Source organism: Impatiens glandulifera, chromosome 4 (assembly GCF_907164915.1).
Source record: "Impatiens glandulifera chromosome 4, dImpGla2.1, whole genome shotgun sequence".
Lineage (NCBI taxonomy): Eukaryota > Viridiplantae > Streptophyta > Magnoliopsida > Ericales > Balsaminaceae > Impatiens > Impatiens glandulifera.
In genome coordinates, this window is record NC_061865.1 from 61,212,359 (window position 1) to 61,232,295 (window position 19,937).

A 19,937-nucleotide genomic window follows, 5' to 3' on the forward strand; every position below is an offset into this window, starting at 1 on the left:
CACCCAAATAATTAGGCAAACTCTTGTCTGACTAAATTAGTTATGCTTTTACTTTTATTCCTTTGAAACTTTTATATAGAAAATTAGAAAAACAAAATTATTACTGTTTTGGTCTGGTCATATATTGACCTTATATAGTTATGGGACAAATTCTTTGTTAATTAATATTTTTTCATTATTATTTACTTTGAACTTTCCTATTTTATCTTCATTCACGTAGTCAACCCCTACTCCAACACAAAAATCATTAAACACTTAAATCATTTGTCAAGTTATTCATAATTGCAGTCGTTTGATACGTTTTTTTGAAATTCGTTATGAAAATTTAATAACGTAGAGTTAATCGTTTTCAATTAAGAACTTATTAACTCGATAACCAATTGAGTAACATTTTTTAATGTCATAATTTTGTGTTATATTTTTATCAACATGTATGTACATTCTTCGGAACAAAAATTAAATGAATAGATATTGTATCTTTTCTGAAAATAAACAATAATGCTGTCAATCTATATATAATTATACAAACATTAATCAATTAAACTATAAAAAACAACTATATATTTCTGTTTATATAAGAATGTTAAATTTTTTGACTATCTACTTCAGTCAAAATAAGAGTTTTTTTTTATCTTCCCGCGAACGAACTCGAAGTAACAACCTTCATCTCAACCGTCGAATACGAATTTGAATCCGCCGTGACTTCAATCGACACATCGTTCAACCGCTGCGAACCACCCTCAACAACCTTAATCTCCTCGACAATTCGGCTTCGGCCGCGGTCTGGAATTGGATCATCCCCGTCAAGATATCGCTTCACTTGTCTCATACTAGGCCTTCCTTCTGCCTTAGGACAAGAACAGAGCAATCCAATTCTCAACACCAATTCAATTTCATTCTCTACAAAATCAGAACCCAATCGAGAATCAACAATTTCAAATAATCCCCCATTCTCTAATCCCTCCTCAACCCAATCAACAAGCGGTATATTCCCACGACCATCTTCAACATGAACATTGGGTCCCTTCCCGGTAGCGATTTCCAATAGTACAATCCCAAACGCGAATACGTCCGAACACGTTGAAGATATTCCCAATTGAGCTAATTCCGGCGCGATGTAACCTATAGTACCAACAATATTCGTGTTGTGAGAATCCTCGCTGTGATCGTATAACCTCGCCAATCCGAAATCTCCCAATCGCGCATTCATATCCGCGTCCACTAGTATATTGCTCAATTTCACGTCGCGATGAATCACCACCTGTTCCCATTCCTCGTGGAGATACAAAAGACCGGCTGCTGTGCCGTTTACAATGTTCATTCTCTGTTCCCACGTCAAGAAGAACCCGTTCTTCGGTTTGAAAAGCAGAGAATGAAGACTCCCGTTGGGTATGTAATCATAGATTAGAAGAAGATCGTTTTTCTTCTTGCACCATCCTTGAAGATTCACTAGATTTCGATGCCTTAATCTCCCCAAACACTCGATTTCAGCTGAGAATTCCCTCATCCCCTGGTTCGAACGGTCTGATATCTTCTTGACCGCAACTTCAGACCTGGTTGTGGGGAGGATACCCTTATAGACAGACCCAGATCCTCCAAATCCGAGCAATTGGGATTCCTTAAACCCTTTTGTCGCATAATAAAGATCATTGTAGTTAAACCTATGTGGGCTGTCCATTTCCCAATCTTCCAATCTTTCAAACCTCATCTTCCTTCTGTAAACCACAATCAAAACCAAAGACCCAATGAAGAGAAGCGCAATAATTGATAAAACCGCAATCAGGGCTTCAACCACAGGACTGTAGGAATTACTTTTCTTCAATTTCGGTTGAACTGGTAGCTTTTGAAGATCGAGGTCAAGATTACCTGATCCATTACTGCTGAAATTCCATCCCAAAATGTAATGAATACTTATTTCCTTTTTGCCTGTTGCAGATGAGAATCCAATATACATTTCCTCTGTAAGATAAAGAGAAAGATCAGTCGGATGAGAAATCAAGGGGGCAATTGGTTTGGTTTGATTCATGGGTGCAACAGTAACATTCAAGCGTTTTGTATCTCCATTGTATTCAATCCATGCCTGAATTGGATTTCCATCCACCAATTTAAAAAACTCCAACCGATTATCATTCATACTAGGATGATAACCCACGCTCTCTCTTTCTTCAGATTCCATGCTGTTGATGTTGATTCCTACATGATTGGTATCGAAGTTTACAGTCTTATTGAACCCGGATATTGTATCAAAGTCAACTGCTAGAATTCTATTTGAAGACAACCCATTAGAGGTATTATTTAAGATTCCCAGAAAGTGGCCATCTTCAGCACCCATGATTTTGTTTGAAGGAGATAGGACGAAGGCCAGACCATGTCCTGGTGTCTTCTCCGGTGAAGTTACAATTTGGAAGACAAAATAAGTGGTGAAGGAAGTGATGTTGATGGAATTGGTGGTGTTTGTGAAAAGCTTGAAGGGTTGTGGATAAAAAACATGGCCAATACTTGCTGGTTTGTTGTCTGTTAGCTGTAAAGCTCCATCTGAAGTGGGTTTGGCTGACAAATCAAGAATAAGGTTGTTTGGTTGGCTGAATCCGGTGAAGGAGAATTGAAGTGAATTGGATTTGAGTAGTGTGATTTGGAGAAGGAGGAGTTGAAAGATGAATGAAAAAGCAGACATTTTTTTGGAACAAGACAACCAAAAGCAAAACAAAGCAAAGCAAAGACTAATACTACTACTTGTAACCCTCTTATGTATGGATGGTTGGAGAAGAAGGGCAGCTATGTTGACTTGGTATGGTCAGAAGAAAGATGTAGATCTTGTGAGAAAAACCTTAAATCAGAATTTGTTAATTATTTGAAATTTATTATACAAAGACTTTAAACCTTAATCAAATGTCTCCCTATTCAATTCACACTTTGAAAAGTTGTGGGTCTGATTATGATAAACTTGTTTTCAAAAGGATAAACTCTAGTTTAAACAATAAAAAATATACTTATATTTATCCATATCTTAAAAAAATAATTATCAACTAAAGTCTTATTTATATATTTTGTTTGATAGAAATTATTAAATCATACGTATGAATTGATACAGAAATTAGGAGTGAAAAAAATTTGAGATGAATTTTAAGAAAATGAAGAGAAAAAAATAATATGTAATTAAAGAAAAAATGTAATTTAAAAAATTTGTCACAATTGTGGTGTTAAAATTTTGTAATAATATATTTTGAAAGAGTTAAATATATATAGACTTCATAAATAAAAAAATAAAAAATTGGGTTCAATTTGAGACTCTGTAATCCTGATGTAAATACATCTCTAACAATAATAGTACAATATGTTTTCGTAATTTTGTTATGAAAATTTACGTACATTATAATCTGATTTGGGAACGTGTTTGTATTGTTTATTTTCATGTTTTATGTTTTTTTTTCTAATGTAATACTTGTTTATTTTATTATTATGCTTAAGCTATTTTTATAATTTTTAATATTATTCGATAGACAACTTAGTTTGAAAGATGGGTTGGTCTAATTTGAAGGTAGTTTGAAAGGAGGGATGATAATATATATTAGTATAGTTAATTAGTCCTTTTCATTTTCTTAATTTGTTGATAAATAAATGATTAAAAAGGAGTTTAATTAAATGTTTTAATTAAGGTTACAGGTTGAGAAGGGAAGGCAATGTGGAACCCAGCAAGTTGAGATATTTTAAAATGAGTTCAATCAATTACACAACTTTGTAAGTGATTAAAATAATAATAATAATAATAAGCTTGCTATTATTATTCAACCACGGCGTTGAATTTATCAAAGATTCTTCAAACCCAACACGTCTAATTAGCTAGGACTTCATCAAGACTTTTCAAATAATTCACATTTTAATCTATTATCAATCATTTCATTATTTTCTAAATTTATTTATTATATTTATTCAGTTATTTATTTATACTTTCTGTCAAAAGGAATGATTTAAAATAATCTAAAAATCAAACAAAGCCTATTATTTATTATAGAAAAATATAATGACTTATATAGCTTGACCTTACAAGTTAGCATGGGTAAAAACTGAAAACCTATCATGTTGTTATATATTTAAATAAATTTGATATTATTTTCAAATGTGATTTACTTATACATATGGGATGTCTCAATTGTTATTTATTATTATTATTATTTTATTTGTCTAAATCAAAAAAATTATATTCAATTTACCCAAAAAGGCAAAATCACTTTAAATATTATGAAATTTATGATTATATTGATAAATACACATTTTCTTGGTTTAAATTGATAGGTTGCTTACTTGTGATGTTGAATTAATAAAATAAGAAAAAAGTGGCCGACATTTAATTTCCATAGCCATAACCGTGTTTCATTTCTCCTCCTTTGACCACAATTCCTTTCAATTGGTTGGCTAGCCCATTACCACATACAAGTGAAAACAAAAAAGACAGTTAGAGTCAACGATAGGATACATTAATGTCATTCCGCCAATTTTAGTTCACTCATGGTTGGGGCCTTCTTCTTCGTGGCCCTTACGACTATAAAAGAGTTAGAATTCTTACCTTGTGTCAGGACTTACGGGTCAAAGGATAATTTTAAGTAGACAGTTTTGTAGGGTACTTCTCAAAAGGGTAAAAAATATCAAAAGGCACGAGTTTTATTCCTAAAATATTTTAAGTTGAGCGGAGATTATTACCCTAGACAATAATACTAACTTTTTTTTTAAAAAAAAAACTTTAAAAAGCTCAATTTGTGAGATGAGGGGCAATTCAAATGTAAATGATTTATGTTTTGAGGGGTGGATCTGAAAATATAATTCAACATCTCATTGTCACTCATAAATGTGAAATATCTTATAGATCCAAATAACCCAATTTTTGTTTATTCTAAAAACTCAAAAGAATAAATCTGAAAATAAAAAAAAAGGGTTGAATTTTGTTAAAATATAAATAATAAAAAATTATATTAAAATGTTAATTATTTAGTTATATAAGTTAGGTATAATATATAAACATTATATTAGACTTATAAGGAAACTTGGAGTTGAAGACGAGAAGTTGAAATGTTGATGTATTCTTCAAGCTTCAAAAACTCGTGAGTTTCATCCAGTTACATGATGGCAGTGTGTTAATTGATAAATCAGCGAAGATGTAAAATTCTATAAGCATTGAATGAGTGAGAAATAACCACCGAATGAATTCTGAAGTTACTCGTGAGTCTCGAGATATATCTAACGACGGGATGACAGTATATTGCATAAAAGAAACCGGTTAAGGACACTCACAAATTAGGCATTCCAATTGTAAGGTTTTATGTTTTGAGGGATGGATCTTAAAATATTAACAGATCTTTCTTTAGGGATATCATCCGATACCTTATCCCTATTTGAATGTTAGTGAAGTTTATAACCCGTATTTTCTAGTTATTATTTGGCTGTAAAGAAATCGGAGAACTTTTAACAACGAAAGAAGACCGTTAAAAATTATTCATGATGTCAGAGATTAGATTCGAAAAATTTGTGAATTCGTGTGAAGATTTTATTGTTTTTCTTGAAGATTTTTGATGTATTCAATTTGTACCTAACTATTTTTTCATGTTATACTTTTATCGTTGTGCTTAAACGATTTTTTTATTAAATTGATCATTTTTAAAAAATAATCCGAATTCGATTTTCATTTTACGATCCCGAACCCGAGTATCTCTATTTGTATCCCCATTCCCGATTTGTTAATTTTAAGATATTTTGGATTAAATTCAAATAATTCATGGTCTCTCCCAAACATCTTCCCATCCAAATAACCCAATTTTTTTCCAAAACCCTAATGAACAAACCTGAAAACCCAAAAAGGGTTGAAGAAGTGAAAGCAGCACAGGTCCAACATTCGATTGAGATTGATATTGTTGATTGCTTCACTCATTCTGCTTGACAATGTAGAGAACAACATGAATTGACACAGATCTTAGTAAGATTGAGATAGCAAGGATCTGTAATGCATATGCACTCACGAGTATGGAGGAAAAGTGGACCACAAAAAGTGACTTTATCATCTTCTTCTTCCCCTTTTTCTCTGCAACTTGAGGGGATGGGCGTGGCCGGCCAATTGCTCTAACATCTATCTTCCCCTCTTAATCACAGATTCACAGTACTATTTCAATCCTCACCTTCGTTACTTAAACCGATCTCCAACCAAATCACAAAACTCACCTCTCTTCATCTTCCTTAATTTTACTCACAATGCCTCCAGATCATCCACTGCAATCCACAACTGAATCAAGCATTCATGTTCCCGAATCTATTTCTCGCTACCACATACACAACAAACTGATTGAATCAAACCAGATCTCCTCCACCGTAATCCAAGAAATCGCAGCTCCAATTTCCACCGTCTGGTCAATCGTTCGCCGATTCGACAATCCACAATCCTACAAACATTTCATTAAAACCTGTCAAGTTATAAACGGCGATGGCCGCGTCGGAACCGTACGCGAGATTAGCGTGATCTCTGGACTTCCTGCCGCGAACAGCAAAGAAAGACTCGAGATCCTTGACGATGAGAGTCACGTAATCAGCTTCAGCGTCGTTGGCGGCGATCATCGTCTTTCGAACTATCGATCCGTTACATCTCTGCATCCAAACTCGGACGGTACTGTTGTGGTGGAATCGTATGTGGTGGATACGCCGGCCGGTAATACGAAAGAAGATACGTGTGCGTTTGTTGACATGATTGTGAGATGTAATCTTCAATCGTTGGCTCAGATTGCACAAAACTTGGCCGGACGGGAACTCGTTTCTTCTTCTTGCCGATAACTTTTCTGGGTGGTTATGGCCAGTAACGGATTCAGTTAAGTTAGTTTTACGGGGAAGTGTGTGTGTGTGTGTGTGGATATTACCATATCACCATTTATAAGCAGTAAAATAAATCACATTTTATATAATATTTTAATAAACTACATTGGGCCACGAATATTATATGTGGACCTTCCCTCATGTATGGATTAGAGGGCTTCAATTTGATAATGGTTTATTTATAATAACAAATTTTATTTGTGATACATTCTTATAATTTTATATGGTTTTGTTGAGAGAAGTGTTTGATAGGCAAATATTTTAATTCTGATTTTTTTTTTTTTTTTAGATAAAGAGTAGTTAATAATAGATTTTTATCGGATGATATATGAATGAAAAATGTTGTATTATAGTAAGTTGTATTTGTCACGATAAGGTTGAATCGACAACTCAATTACTCTTGCATTATCGAGAGGTGGTTAGTATATAAATTTTTTTGTGAAGTATTACTGAAATTCGCTAAGTGAGTTTTTTTTTAGTAGTTGTTGAAAATTTTGGATTGATGCGTCTAATATGACTTTCATGCATATTTAGATTATCATCCAAATTACCTTTTTATTGAGAGAAATCGTCGACTATCAATTATCGTAGATGTTTAATGCTATCATAATATTATTATTATTATACTTTTTGGAATTCGTTCTGAAAAGTTAGTGAAATCAATTGGAGAGTTAATCATTCTTCTAAAAAATTTACATACTCGAAGATCTACGAACTTGATTAGAAATTTGGTAACGTAGTTATATTTTATTATTCTACTTTTTTCTTTTCTATTTTTTTATATTTTTATTTTCTCATGTCATACCTTATTGTAGTACTTACACAAATTTTATCATTTTTAATATAACCGAAACATTTTAAAATAAATATAAAAGGTTCTAAATAAGTCCAAGATATATTTTATTCACTCTTGTTTCATTTTATTTTAATTTCTAGAAATATTTAATTTTTCAAAAGAAAAAAAACATATATACTAGGGTTTAAGGTTTAGGACATCATATTTTCATTTTTAAGGACAGATATTCAAATCCGTCCAAACCTATAAAAATATAAATTTTATTATTAGCTTAAAATATGTTTAATATGAATGATCAAACCCAATATAAGATTGGATATATATATATATATATATATATATATATACTTGATTTGATAACTAACTTAGTAACCAAAAAATCAAATCCAATATTATATATATATATATGGATATAGGAGTGGATAGATTATTTGAAAATGAGATTCCAACGAAACCCTCAACAATCCTTTGTACCTAATTACAACTGTTTACATTTTCCCATTATAACAAGTCTCCTAAAAACTTGAGTTTTTATATTCCTACCAAACACCAATATCACATAAGTTAATCCAAATATAGTAATATATAGCCTGGTTCATTATTTCTACTTACTAGCACCTACTCAAATCTGACAATTCCACTTACATGGACAGATCACCAAATATGTTGCTTTCAGTGAACTATACTAAAAGCATCAAAATCAATCTCCCCTCATCATTCCTTCATTTCCCAACAGCAGGGAAGAATTATCCACTTTATATAGGATAAACCAAACACATAAAACACATTCCTTAGAACAACTGTGAATGGGAATGGTTATCATGAGTACTGCCAGTACTAATAATAATATGGGATGGGCAACAATCAGGTGCAGTTTTCAGTCATTAGCGGCACTGTTGGTGGCTCTGTTGATAGTGGGAGCGGTTTACATGGCCGGGGAAGGGGAACAGTTGGCTGAAGATGAGCTGAAGAGAAGCGAGATTAATGAAGGCTATGACAACATATCATCTAATACAAGCTGTAATTTGTTCGATGGAAAATGGGTATTTGATAACGTGAGCTATCCTCTCTATAATGAACGCGAGTGTACGTTCATGTCGGACCAGCTTGCTTGTCAGAAGTTTGGGAGGAAAGACTCGGGTTATCAGCATTGGCGATGGCAGCCTCACAGTTGTGATCTCCCAAGGTCTCACTCTCAATCTATCTATATGTTTCTCATAATCAAATGTTTACTAAAAATGTTTGTTTCTAAATAGATTTAATGGCACAAATCTATTGGAGAGATTGAGGAACAAGAGACTAGTGTTTGTGGGTGACTCTTTAAACCGGGGTCAATGGGTGTCGATGGTGTGCCTGGCCGAGACAGTGGTTCGTGATCCTGCACTGAAATCTATTCACCATAATGGCTCCTTAATTACATTCACGGCTCATGTATGTAAAACTCATCACAGTTTCAATAACAAAGCATATTCATAAGAGAGCTAATTTTGGGTTAATTGGATTTGATGAAGGAATACAATGCAACAATTGAGTTCTATTGGGCTCCCCTATTGGTCGAATCCAACTCCGATGATCCTGTCATGCATCGTTTGCCTGACAGGATTGTTAGAGTTAAAGCTATTGAGGATCATGCCAGGCATTGGACTCATGCAGATATATTGATCTTTAATACTTATCTTTGGTGGAGAAGGTCAACCATGAATGTTTTGTAAGTGACTACTTCACACAATATTATTTGAAAATAACTACTTAGTTATTCAAAAACCTTAGTTCAAATAAGGCATTGGTTAGTCATAACCCTAGATCAAACAAGACATGAATATCTCAAGAAAGATGAATGGCTAACAAATGGATAATGCAACACAAAGCAGATGGGGTTCATTTGATGATGGAAATGGAATTTACAAAGACATAGAGATGCTACGAGCATACGAGTTGGCTCTGGAAACATGGGCAGAATGGTTAGAAATTCATGTCGATCATAACAGGACGCGGTCATTCTTTGTCAGCATGTCACCAACTCACGAGTGGTACGGACAGAATTTCTTAATCTAGATTGTCATTTTCCGAAAATGATGAATAATAATAATTTCAGATAAATGTAGGGGAGAAGAATGGGGAAGAGCGGATGAAGAAAATTGTTATGGAGAAACAGAGCCTATAACAAAAGAAGGTTATACTGGAAGTGGAACAGACCCGAAGATGATGAAAGTTGTTGAGGATGCAATCAATAATTTGGAAAAAAGAGGCATAAAAGTTCAAATGATTAACATTACACAGCTATCAGAATACAGAAAAGACGGGCATCCATCTATTTATAGAAAGCAATGGGATCCTCCTACAGAGGAGCAACTAGCCAAGCCTACTTCCTATTCAGACTGTATTCATTGGTGCCTACCAGGCATACCTGATGTCTGGAATCAACTTCTCTATGCTCATCTTTTTTAATTGATTTTCTTCTCTCTTTTTTGCTTGGAGGGCTTCTCAATTGCAGCCTTTTGTTCTGTACCAAATTAACAAAACATTCAGATCAGAAATTTGACTCAGATATCGATTAAATAACAAAATTATGCAGAAACTTACTAAATGATATCGAAGAAATGACATTCCAGTTGTAGATGACATGAACTTATAGATAATTTAATAATAACAAGCAAATAAGTGAAACAAGAGAACAGCTATCTATGAATGATAGAAGTAATCTTTTCTCGAAGCTCATCAGCTGTCTGCAATAAGTGAAACAAGAGAACAAGTTAATTAATATCTGAGGCCTCTTACTCCTGTACTACTAATTATGAAATTAGATCAACACATTACCGAGGGAGAGCTCTTGGCCCATCTTTCAACAGAAGTAGCAGCTTCTTTCAAGTGAGAGCAAGACAAGTGATCACAACTTAGAAAATAAATTGAGTTTTCCGTTGTTTCAGCAACATATAGATGATTTTTCTGATCCATCACTCTCTTTATGATATTGCAAAAGCCAAGCTGTGAAAAGAATATATTGTGCCCAAATTTGTAACTAAGAGTCAGAAGAGTAATTTGCAAAATGTTTTCAGAAACTGTTTAACAAGTTAGAGATGCAACTCAACACAAAATTTCATTTATTAAATTCAGGTATTGTCGATTTAAATGGAAAATCATTTGATAAATCATTTTGAGTAATTAATTAGTTGTAAATAAAGTGTGTATCAAAAGATGAATGGAAATTCCTTATGCATGCTTACCACTGAGCCAACAAGTTTATGGCTAACTGGTGCATATGAATCACAATTTAAGTTTGGTGAGCTGAAGCTAATCGCAAGCAGAGAAGTAGATGATCCTTCACACTGAGACTTGAATATGGAACCATCGGTTACAAACACCCATTGCTTCTTCTGGTTAGCATCGGCAAACACCTCCCCCACATATACAACAACTGCAGCTATGTCAAATTCACTGAGAAACAAAAAGTGCAATTGTAAGGACAGGCATAGTCCATTATAATATACATATGTTCAAGCCAAACAAAAGGCCAAAAGGACCTGGATAAAGGAATCTCGTCTAATTTAGATATTGGCATGTTCTGACGAGGACTGAAGAACGACCTGAAGAGATATTTACAAACATCACTTGGAGCAGGAATCAGAATTTTTGTGTGAAATTCCTAGGAAAACAAATGAAGAAAACGTTTACTTGAAATTTTTAACTGCCATCTCAGATAAGGGGAGCCATTTGGTTGAAGATTCTTTTGCTTGCAAGTAGAGGTTCTCTACATCCAAACTTAAAGGTACGAGCCCAGCAACAGAATATGCTTTCCCTTCAACTAACTGTAATTTCTGTTCAACATTTATTCAAGATTTTCAATTGAAATTAATTACTACTAGTTATCACTACAAAAAAGCTACATAGTAAATTATATTTGTCATTGAGCAACCAGGTCTCACCAGCTTCTCAGATGGGTTCCAGATGGTTATTATGCCCCTTCCTGAACAGCGCTTCATTTTACGATTTTTAACAGTCAAGCCAACAACTCTCACCCGCATAAATGGAAAGACATTTCTGGAGTCTAAACCAGCATCTCCAAGTGATTTTTCAAGTGATTTCTTCATGTCAGATTCCCTTGTTGCCTAAAATTATAATTCATTGTTAACAAACTCGTACTAAATATAATCAGAGGAATGCAAATGTACTTGGATATTAACATATGTGAAATTTATGTCAAATCAGATGCAAAATCATTCAGAATACTAGAAACTAACTACACCATTCCTCTAATACCTCCAATTTTGCTTTGTAAGTGGCAAAAGACGTGAGCTGCTCCAAACTCATCTCTGCCATCAACACTTCAGGTTCAGCTGCATTTTCTAGCATTTTTAGGATCTTGGCTCCTTCGCTGGTGTTATCATTGTTGGTATTATCACGAGTACTCTGAAATTCTGACATGATGCCTTCTGCTACAGCTGAGCGCCTGGAAAAGGATTTACAGAATATTACTAGATTAGGTTCTGTTCAATTTCTTTAAGGAAAAAAATAAGCTCTTATGTTTCCCTGGGAGGATAATGATGCGGAAGTTAGATGGTCCGATACTGCGTTCCATAATTTAGAAGGATGGATAGTACCTCTGGTTATAAAGCTCTACAATGCTTTCCTCCATCCTTTCTGACCTTACTATAAATCCTCCACCAGTTAACCTGGAGAAGAATTTGAATATAACTGTGATTGTATTGGGAAGGGTGGATCGATTACAAATTTTCAACTTCAGATTACCTCTCCCTATAGAGTACAGGGTAGATTCTTTGCACTCCGATTACTGTGCAAGGAACTGAACCTCCAAACGCTTTGATGCAGTTAAATGCCAATGGAACACCAACACCCTTGCCTAGACATATAAATCAGAAGGTTTGCAAGACCATATTAGATGAAAACTAATTGACTGTATTAGAAAAATAGTAAGAATATAGACACTTGCATATTCCTAAACGGTCGGACCAATGTGCTCTATAAGTTCCATTGATGTGCAACTGGAGACTCACAGAATTTGATGCCTGATATTGTTAAAACAAATGCATGATTCAGCCCAAAACTAAGATAGATATCCCATTTCGCATTCAGACAATTACTAGAAGTACTACCTCAAAGGGGGTAACAGGTCCAACCCAATTGCATAATCCAGCTCCCCATACCTTCCACAGGAAACATAATGTCAACCTTTGGCACTTCTGACAAAAGACATTACTGGAAATGTAAGAAATGAAAGTAGTGGTGTAGTACCCTAAGTTTCTGTCCCACAAACAATTTCCCAGCTGCTAAGTTATGTCTTAGCGATGCATCTAATACAGCATTCAGTGAATACCTGAAAGATTAGTAGCATTCATATTAAGAATAATATCAAGTTTAGGGACATATTACAAACTTATCTTACCATCCATCTGTTAGCTCCAGTGTCCAGGTTTTTCCACTTTCAGTTCCATTTGATGCCACTGGCTGAGTTTCTCTTTTTAATTCACCACTAGAATCACTGATAGAAGCTATACAGAGCACCAACATTGAAGAAGGTGGTTGATCTCCTTCAAGAATCTTCTTTATTGCAGATCTATGGCCATGGTTCGCTTCTCTGTCATATCTATATCAAAGTAGCACCACATTTTTACCATGCACTGTAAACCACAACTTAGAGTAAACAGCTTCCTAAAAACTAAATATTCAGATGAACCTTTTGTACCTGTACTTTATTTCTGCAAGCACATTAGAAACTGTCAAAAGATTCCCAGAAAATTTGGATGCATAGCATCTTTCATAGCATGCAAGTTTCCAAACAATCCACTTGTAGTGATTTGCAACCCACCTACAGAAGTCAAGTGAGAGCACCAATTAGACTACTCCCTAGATAATTGTAGTAAATCAAATCTTTACCCCAAATGCGAACTTTGGGGTCAATTCAAGCACCAAATTAGATCAACGTGGAAACCAATTTAATATGTAAGAGGAATAATATTGTTGCTCAAGTCTTTTTTTTAGTGTATGTTCGTACAAAAGGCATTTTTCCTTTAGAGAAGTTCATAGGCATGATTTGAAAGACATACTCTTTAGAAGCATGGTGTGCAGAAGCTCCCGACTCCATCAGCAAGACATGGAAAGCTTCTACCCCCATACTCTTCACACCAACGATATCATCAAAAGTGTAACTTTCTGCACTATATGAATCCATCTTCTTTATTTGTTCAGGCAAGTTCTTCTGTCAATCAAAGTGCAATGTCATTAACTCAACATAAAAAACAATCACTACAAATCATAAAGTCAGTACTTAAGACACATTTACCACATCCGTGTGGAAAGGAGGCACTACAAGGTATTCTTTGATGTATGCCCTTGAGGATTGAAATGGGTAGCAAGTGGTAAGCTTTCTTCTGTTACTAGATTCCTCAGCATCTGAAATAGTTAATAGTAGTATGAATGAGAAAATATATCAACCATGCAGAAATAAATATCATGCGAGAATATACAAAAAGACTCGAAAATCTTCATAGAGTTACCAATAGAATCAGATGAAATGATATTCAGAGGGGCTATGAATTTGGCAGTGCGAGGTCTTTTAAATGGGGAAACGGAATTTCTTCCTCCAAGACTCCGTTTTCCTCCTGTTAATTGTTTGTCTGCGTCAGAAATTCTGATGGTATTGGAGATATCAGTCAGTACTCTACCAGGTGATTCTTTTGCATTAGCATTTAAACGCACTCCACTAGTCAAAGAATCCCCTGATATGTCATAACGGCTTCGAGGAGGCTTTCTTCTTGAAGGTGTTATATCAGAAGGTTGGCAAGTGTCATCACAATCTGCTGCCTTGAAGGCTTTGCTTAAGTTAACTCCTGATATTACATTATTTAATTCTATTGATGTATGTTTACCATCAGGGGCTGATCGAAGAGGGGAGACAAAGATCTTTGGCATGCTTTTCCTTGATATTTCTTTACAGGAAACAATAGATCTAGGATTTCTCAATTTACTAGCTGAGACATCACTGATTTCACCTTGTTTGGAGATAGATGGGGAATTATCTTCTGTTTCATTTGTGAAATCCATATCTGGACCCCCTAGAAGATTCATTGCACGTTGTAATGCGCCACTTGACACTGACAATGATCTTCCACCTGCAGTGTGAAACTTGATTGGGGGTGTTTTTTTATCACCACATAAAAGATCGGGAATCATCTCATTTCTTGAGAATGTTTCAGGTAAAATGTTCTTAGAACTGAATGGGGTGACAGGGTCAGAACCTATGTTCATGACATTTGTTTTCATCTCCAAGAAAGATGATTGATTGACTGATTGTTTCAACATTGGGGAAGTCTCGGTATCATTATTATCACCCAAGCCTAACAATGTCTTAGCTCGTGCAAGGCCCGTGGAGGATATGTTAACCTTCTTTCCTGAGCCTGTCATGAACATTGAATTGGAACAAATGTTACTGCTTCCACCAAACAAATTCCCTGCAGTTTTTAGAAACAGTTGTTAGATACATAACTGTTTCTCAATTCAATGACTGGCACAAGATCAAAATTCAAAACTTTCAATTTGAGGTTCCATTGTCCAAACTTCTACATAAAGTTCATTTTTGTAAATAAAAAATATCATTGCACAACTTGAAATTCATATGAGTGGTGAAATTGTAACTAATTTGCACAATTTAGTTGAAAAGGCGCTAGAGAAAAAAAAAACAAATGACCTGCATCAGACAATTCACCACCGTCATCTCCAAGGATGGATAAAGCTTTAGATATGGAGGATTGTTTGACTGTAACAGCCTTGCCTGAACCGCTTCTAAACATTGGTGGACTATTGACTTCATCGTTGGTAGGTATGGGAACATTTCTACATTCTATAGTCAAGAAGTTGATAAAGCAGCAGAAAAGCGTAAGAACATCAATTGAAAGATGATACCTATATATATATGAGGTAAAGAATCGATAAATACCTTGAAGCAAGAGATCGGACATGGATGGGAGGCGAGATATGGAGTTAGAATGTGAGACCGAAGAGCGTAAAGATTCATCAGGTAACTGCTGGGAGATCTCCCAACTGAAACCATTCTCGACGTCGGAAACTATCTGCCACGTCGACATTTTCCGGCGAAGTTGTGGTCGCAGGGGGGAAAAGGCGACGAATTTGAAAGCGCGAAAAGCTGAAAAATAAGGAGGGAAAGACTCTTCAAGTTCTGGAGAGGGAAGCTAGTCTCTAAAAAAAACTTCAAAAGATATTTTTGATTATTTGGACGAATATCAAACAATATAATTTAAAAAAAAAATTATATATTTTTTTTATAACAAAAAATAAAAAGATTCACATAAAAGTGTTAATTATTGGTATTGAGTAAACAAATCGACTTGGACAAACATAACAAAATATAACCCTAATTTATGTGACTTTACAATTTTTTTATTACATATTTTATACTAAATAAAAATAAAATTATTTTCACTTTTTAACCCCCATTTTATAAATTAATTATTTTGATACAAAATTATATTTTATCTATATAATTTTCAATGAGATAATAAAAAAAAAATTAAAAAATGTCAATTACTTACTAAAAAAAATAATGTAAAATGCGTTCAAATTTTTACCTATAAAAAACAAAATAAGACTTTCTTTTACAGATTTGGTAGTGTAACAAAATAAGACTTTCTTCAGTTTGAATTATTTGGAATTTTTTAATCAATTCAAAACTGAATTTAATTTTTTAATATATTATATAATAAATTATATATAATTATTTAATTATGTGTAATAAATTATATAATATATAACAAATAATGAATTCAGTTTTCAGTTCAACTCAAAAATCAAATAAAAATCGTATTTAAATTCAAATTGGTTTAAAATCTAATTCAGACCAAATATTGAACACCACTAAAAAAGTCTACATGTTTTTACATATTTTTTCATAAGGTCAGAAATGAAGGTGTAATATTTTAAATAATTTGCGTTTTAATCAAACTAGGTATCGGTAGGGGTGAGCATAATTTGGGTTTACTCAAATCCAACCCTACCCAAAATATTAATTTGGATAAATTAATTTGAGTTTGGTTGAATATGAGTTAGGTTTAATTCGGGTTGGGTTAGGGTTACTCAAATTAATTAAATTTAATTTAATTCTCTATTATTAATCCAATATAAACTAATCATTTTCCAACTTCAAGTCGAACACATTTTTGACATATTTAACACGTTTACACGTTTTTCACACATTTAACACGTTTTACACATTTTTGACACGATTAACACGTTTTTAACTTGTTGAACACGTTTTTTTGCTCATTTAACATGTTTTTGTACATTTAATACGTTTTTCGCGTTTCTGACACGTTTAACACATTTAACATATTTTTGACATGTTTAACATGTTTTTTTTGCACGTTAACACGTTTAGACAAGTTTTAACATATTTTGGGCACGTTAAACACATTTTTTACATGTTTAACACGTTTTTCATATTTTTGACATGTTTAACACATTCTTCACGTTTTGGCACATTAAATGTGTGAAAAACATATTAAATGTGTCAAAAATGTGAGAAACATGTTAAACATGTTAAAAGTGTGTTAAACGTGCCAAAACGTGACAAAAATATGTTAAACGTGTTAAAAACATACTAAACGCGTAAAAACGTGAAAACATGTTAACCGTGTCAAAACATGTTAAAAACATATTAAACGTGTCAAAAACGTGAAAAACGTTTAAAACATGTTAAACGTGTTAAGCGTGCAAAAAACGTGTCAAAATGTGTTATAATCGTGAAAAACGTGTCAAACATGTCAAAAACGTGTTAAACATGCAAAAAAACATAAAAAAAAATGTGTTCAACGTGTCAAAAACATTTTCAACGTATTAAATGTGCAAAAAACGTGATAAATGTTAAACGTGTAAAAAACGTATTAAACGTGTAAAAAACATGAGAAACATGTTAAACGTAAAAAACGTGTTAAAAATGTCAAAAACGTATTAAATGGATAAAAATGTTTTAAATGAGTCAAATACATATTAAATAAAAAAATAATTTGGGTTACCCAACCCAACTCATATTAGTAAAATAATATAGGTTGAGTAAATTTAATTTGCGTTGAATATGGGTTGGGTAATACAGGTTGAGTTTACCCGTTTGCTCAACCCTAGGCATCGGATGTTAAGGAACTTACTTAGCAAGTAGTTTAGTCCAATAATTGCGAAGATGCTAAGAAACTCGAGTTCAAAAACAAAACCATAGAGAACAGAGGTAGTTATGAACACAACAATTAGAGTCTAAAACGAGCAATATCTATAGATGTATAAGATGACAGTTACTTGAGCCATCTCACAGATGCAAAATTGACCTAAAAGTATTTTGTACTACAATCTTGAAATCCGTCAAACAATCAAGCAGCATATATGATCATCATATTCATCGCCTATTTGCACTGCAATCTGGAAATCCTTCAAAAAATCGAGCAGCAGATTTGCTTGTTGCCTTACCTATTTAAACATATCCATCATAACCGCATAAGAGAAACATTCAATCCGGTATATACATATAACAACATTGGCATTGAAAGACATAGGTCTAACAAAGTTCAATTTTCAAATGTGACAATGACGTGGATGAGAAATCTAATAAAAATGGAGCTAGAGCTTGCTTCTTCTATACATGTTTAAGCTCATATATAAGGAATGACAAATTTTACCTCGAATCTGTCTCCGTGCCAGCAACCTTAAATCTCAACTTCGAATTCAGATTCTCCTGGAAACATATTCATCAAATCAATTACAATAGACTAACTCAAGATCAAGAAAGATCATCTTGCAAGATTTTACCTGTTCCAACACCTTAATTGAGCTCTTCTCAACAAGCCTAGCCAACCCATCCAATTTCACCAACATTTTCTCATAAAGATGATCAATTTCCGCAGTGTAATGTGCAGCTTCTGGACCCATCAACTTACCTAATCGGCTGATCTCAAAACCTTCCACTAACATATCCAGTTCTTTCTGGTCATTCCCTAACTTCTTAATATCCTTCAAACATTCTCCATCTACTTTTCCATCCTCTGCCATGGAGCTAAATCCCTTCAATTCACACTGTATAGCTGGAAAAGATGAATTAGGGCTAAACGAATTATAATGCCCCCGAAAAACCGGACCAATATTGACCACATCGAGGGTCTTCGGCTCAAAACTATCATTTGGATATCGAAATTGGTAAGCTCTATACTCATGAGTGTGGATTAATTGTTCTTGAATAGGAGTAGTAAAAAGAAGGAACACGCAAGGGGGAAAAAATGTGTATGAATTTGAAGAGTTCTCAACTTGAAGTGAAAATTGAATATCAGAAGAAAGAGAAGCGGTTACCAATGACTCGCGTAAAGAAGGACGAATTAGGGTTTTTCTTCGACCAGAAAACCATCCTATGAGTGAATGGTTGATTAATTGATCGGAGAATGAAGAAAGAAGACGTTGTAGAGATACGGCGGAGATGTCACCTGAGGAGTCGTAGAAAGTGGAATTTGAGTTGAAGGAAACGAAGGATGTTACGATTGCTTCGATAGTGGGGGATTCGGAGGAGGAGGAATTAGTGGGAGTGTCGTCGGAGAAATTGGCGGTGGTGATTTGAGTAACGCGGCCGAAGAGGAGTCCGTCTATGTCGCCGGATGAAGAAAGGAAACGTTGAATCATGGCGGCTAAGGTTGGACCTGAGATCTGTATCTTGTTCAATGGTAGATCATCCATTGTCTTGACGAGAGAGGAAGAGAGGCTCGTGAACTTGTCTGTATAGAACATATATATATCATAAGATTTTACTTAAAACTAAATTTACTTGCATAAATTTTATATGTTCTCATTTGTTTTTAGTTAGGGTTTTTAATGTTGTTTTTATTTTATTTCACAGAAAATTCAGTGGAGTTGTATATAACAGAAAGATTACCTCAAATTTCTTCTCGTAGGTTGTATTGTTTTTTATGGAGTTATAGTCTTGGATTTAGAAACAGCCTTCACAAACACTAGTAAGGGTCAAAGCGAGCAACATTTTTTTTTGTAATCTTCCTGTTATATATCACCAACTAAATATTCTAAATCCAACATAGTCTAACACATAAGACAACAGAATATTAACCGTTTAAGCTTATAATATTTATCAATAAGGCACACAAAACAGTATATGACATACGCATACGACACATTACAACACATTAATGAAAACAGTACAACAACGATAAATTCCTGTTAACTTTCATCTCTATTTGAAGTTTTCATTTACCTAAAGGTTCTTCTCTATTATTGTTGA

The 19,937-nt window shown here is 33.9% G+C and overlaps 5 protein-coding genes across 5 annotated transcripts; 2 read left to right on the top strand and 3 right to left on the bottom strand.

Annotated features, from left to right (window-relative positions):
- Window positions 1-502: 502 nt before the first annotated feature.
- LOC124936523 (probable L-type lectin-domain containing receptor kinase VI.1) lies at window positions 503-2,727 on the bottom strand. Its single transcript, XM_047477027.1, has one exon. It carries the CDS (start codon window positions 2,672-2,674, stop codon window positions 629-631), a length of 2,046 nt encoding a protein of 681 aa, XP_047332983.1. The 5' UTR covers window positions 2,675-2,727; the 3' UTR covers window positions 503-628.
- A 3,047-nt stretch (window positions 2,728-5,774) lies between these two features.
- Window positions 5,775-7,055, top strand: LOC124936181 (abscisic acid receptor PYL4-like). Its single transcript, XM_047476652.1, has one exon. The coding sequence runs from the start codon at window positions 6,238-6,240 to the stop codon at window positions 6,808-6,810; it is 573 nt and encodes a 190-aa protein (XP_047332608.1). The 5' UTR covers window positions 5,775-6,237; the 3' UTR covers window positions 6,811-7,055.
- Window positions 7,056-8,450: 1,395 nt separating this feature from the next.
- Window positions 8,451-10,133, top strand: LOC124935010 (protein trichome birefringence-like 34). The gene is made up of 5 exons (XM_047475476.1): window positions 8,451-8,831; window positions 8,902-9,076; window positions 9,157-9,353; window positions 9,517-9,675; window positions 9,751-10,133. The coding sequence occupies exons 1-5, from the start codon at window positions 8,452-8,454 to the stop codon at window positions 10,091-10,093; spliced, it is 1,254 nt and encodes a 417-aa protein (XP_047331432.1). The 5' UTR covers window position 8,451; the 3' UTR covers window positions 10,094-10,133.
- Window positions 9,880-15,853, bottom strand: LOC124935011 (protein BREAST CANCER SUSCEPTIBILITY 2 homolog B-like). Its single transcript, XM_047475478.1, has 19 exons — window positions 15,597-15,853; window positions 15,348-15,500; window positions 14,158-15,111; window positions 13,944-14,053; window positions 13,708-13,859; window positions 13,347-13,469; window positions 13,047-13,247; window positions 12,896-12,977; window positions 12,757-12,807; window positions 12,594-12,669; window positions 12,392-12,503; window positions 12,244-12,315; window positions 11,903-12,092; window positions 11,569-11,751; window positions 11,318-11,460; window positions 11,167-11,229; window positions 10,870-11,080; window positions 10,463-10,630; window positions 9,880-10,371 (listed from the first exon to the last, which is right to left on the bottom strand). The coding sequence occupies exons 1-19, from the start codon at window positions 15,742-15,744 to the stop codon at window positions 10,324-10,326; spliced, it is 3,240 nt and encodes a 1,079-aa protein (XP_047331434.1). The 5' UTR covers window positions 15,745-15,853; the 3' UTR covers window positions 9,880-10,323.
- Window positions 15,854-17,895: 2,042 nt separating this feature from the next.
- On the bottom strand, window positions 17,896-19,425 carry LOC124934179. Its single transcript, XM_047474669.1, has 3 exons — window positions 18,470-19,425; window positions 18,340-18,395; window positions 17,896-18,130 (listed from the first exon to the last, which is right to left on the bottom strand). Exons 1-3 carry the CDS (start codon window positions 19,379-19,381, stop codon window positions 18,127-18,129), a joined length of 972 nt encoding a protein of 323 aa, XP_047330625.1. The 5' UTR covers window positions 19,382-19,425; the 3' UTR covers window positions 17,896-18,126.
- Window positions 19,426-19,937: the final 512 nt, after the last annotated feature.

What these genes read in the sequence shown, in the direction of transcription:
- LOC124935011 (XM_047475478.1), bottom strand. Translation starts at nt 15,744, where the DNA reads ATGTCGACGTGGCAGATAGTTTCCGACGTCGAGAATGGTTTCAGTTGG. An exon ending in CTCCTTTCCACACGGATGTG is followed by an intron (nt 13,860 to 13,943) that starts GTAAATGTGTCT and finishes TTTGATTGACAG; the next exon opens with AAGAACTTGCCTGAACAAAT. An exon ending in CTTGCAGAAATAAAGTACAG is followed by an intron (nt 13,248 to 13,346) that starts GTACAAAAGGTT and finishes ACTTTGATATAG; the next exon opens with ATATGACAGAGAAGCGAACC.
- LOC124935010 (XM_047475476.1), top strand. Translation starts at nt 8,452, where the DNA reads ATGGGAATGGTTATCATGAGTACTGCCAGTACTAATAATAATATGGGA. An exon ending in CACAGTTGTGATCTCCCAAG is followed by an intron (nt 8,832 to 8,901) that starts GTCTCACTCTCA and finishes GTTTCTAAATAG; the next exon opens with ATTTAATGGCACAAATCTAT. An exon ending in AGGTCAACCATGAATGTTTT is followed by an intron (nt 9,354 to 9,516) that starts GTAAGTGACTAC and finishes AACACAAAGCAG; the next exon opens with ATGGGGTTCATTTGATGATG.
- LOC124936181 (XM_047476652.1), top strand. Translation starts at nt 6,238, where the DNA reads ATGCCTCCAGATCATCCACTGCAATCCACAACTGAATCAAGCATTCAT.
- LOC124934179 (XM_047474669.1), bottom strand. Translation starts at nt 19,381, where the DNA reads ATGGATGATCTACCATTGAACAAGATACAGATCTCAGGTCCAACCTTA. An exon ending in CAATTAAGGTGTTGGAACAG is followed by an intron (nt 18,396 to 18,469) that starts GTAAAATCTTGC and finishes ATATGTTTCCAG; the next exon opens with GAGAATCTGAATTCGAAGTT.
- LOC124936523 (XM_047477027.1), bottom strand. Translation starts at nt 2,674, where the DNA reads ATGTCTGCTTTTTCATTCATCTTTCAACTCCTCCTTCTCCAAATCACA.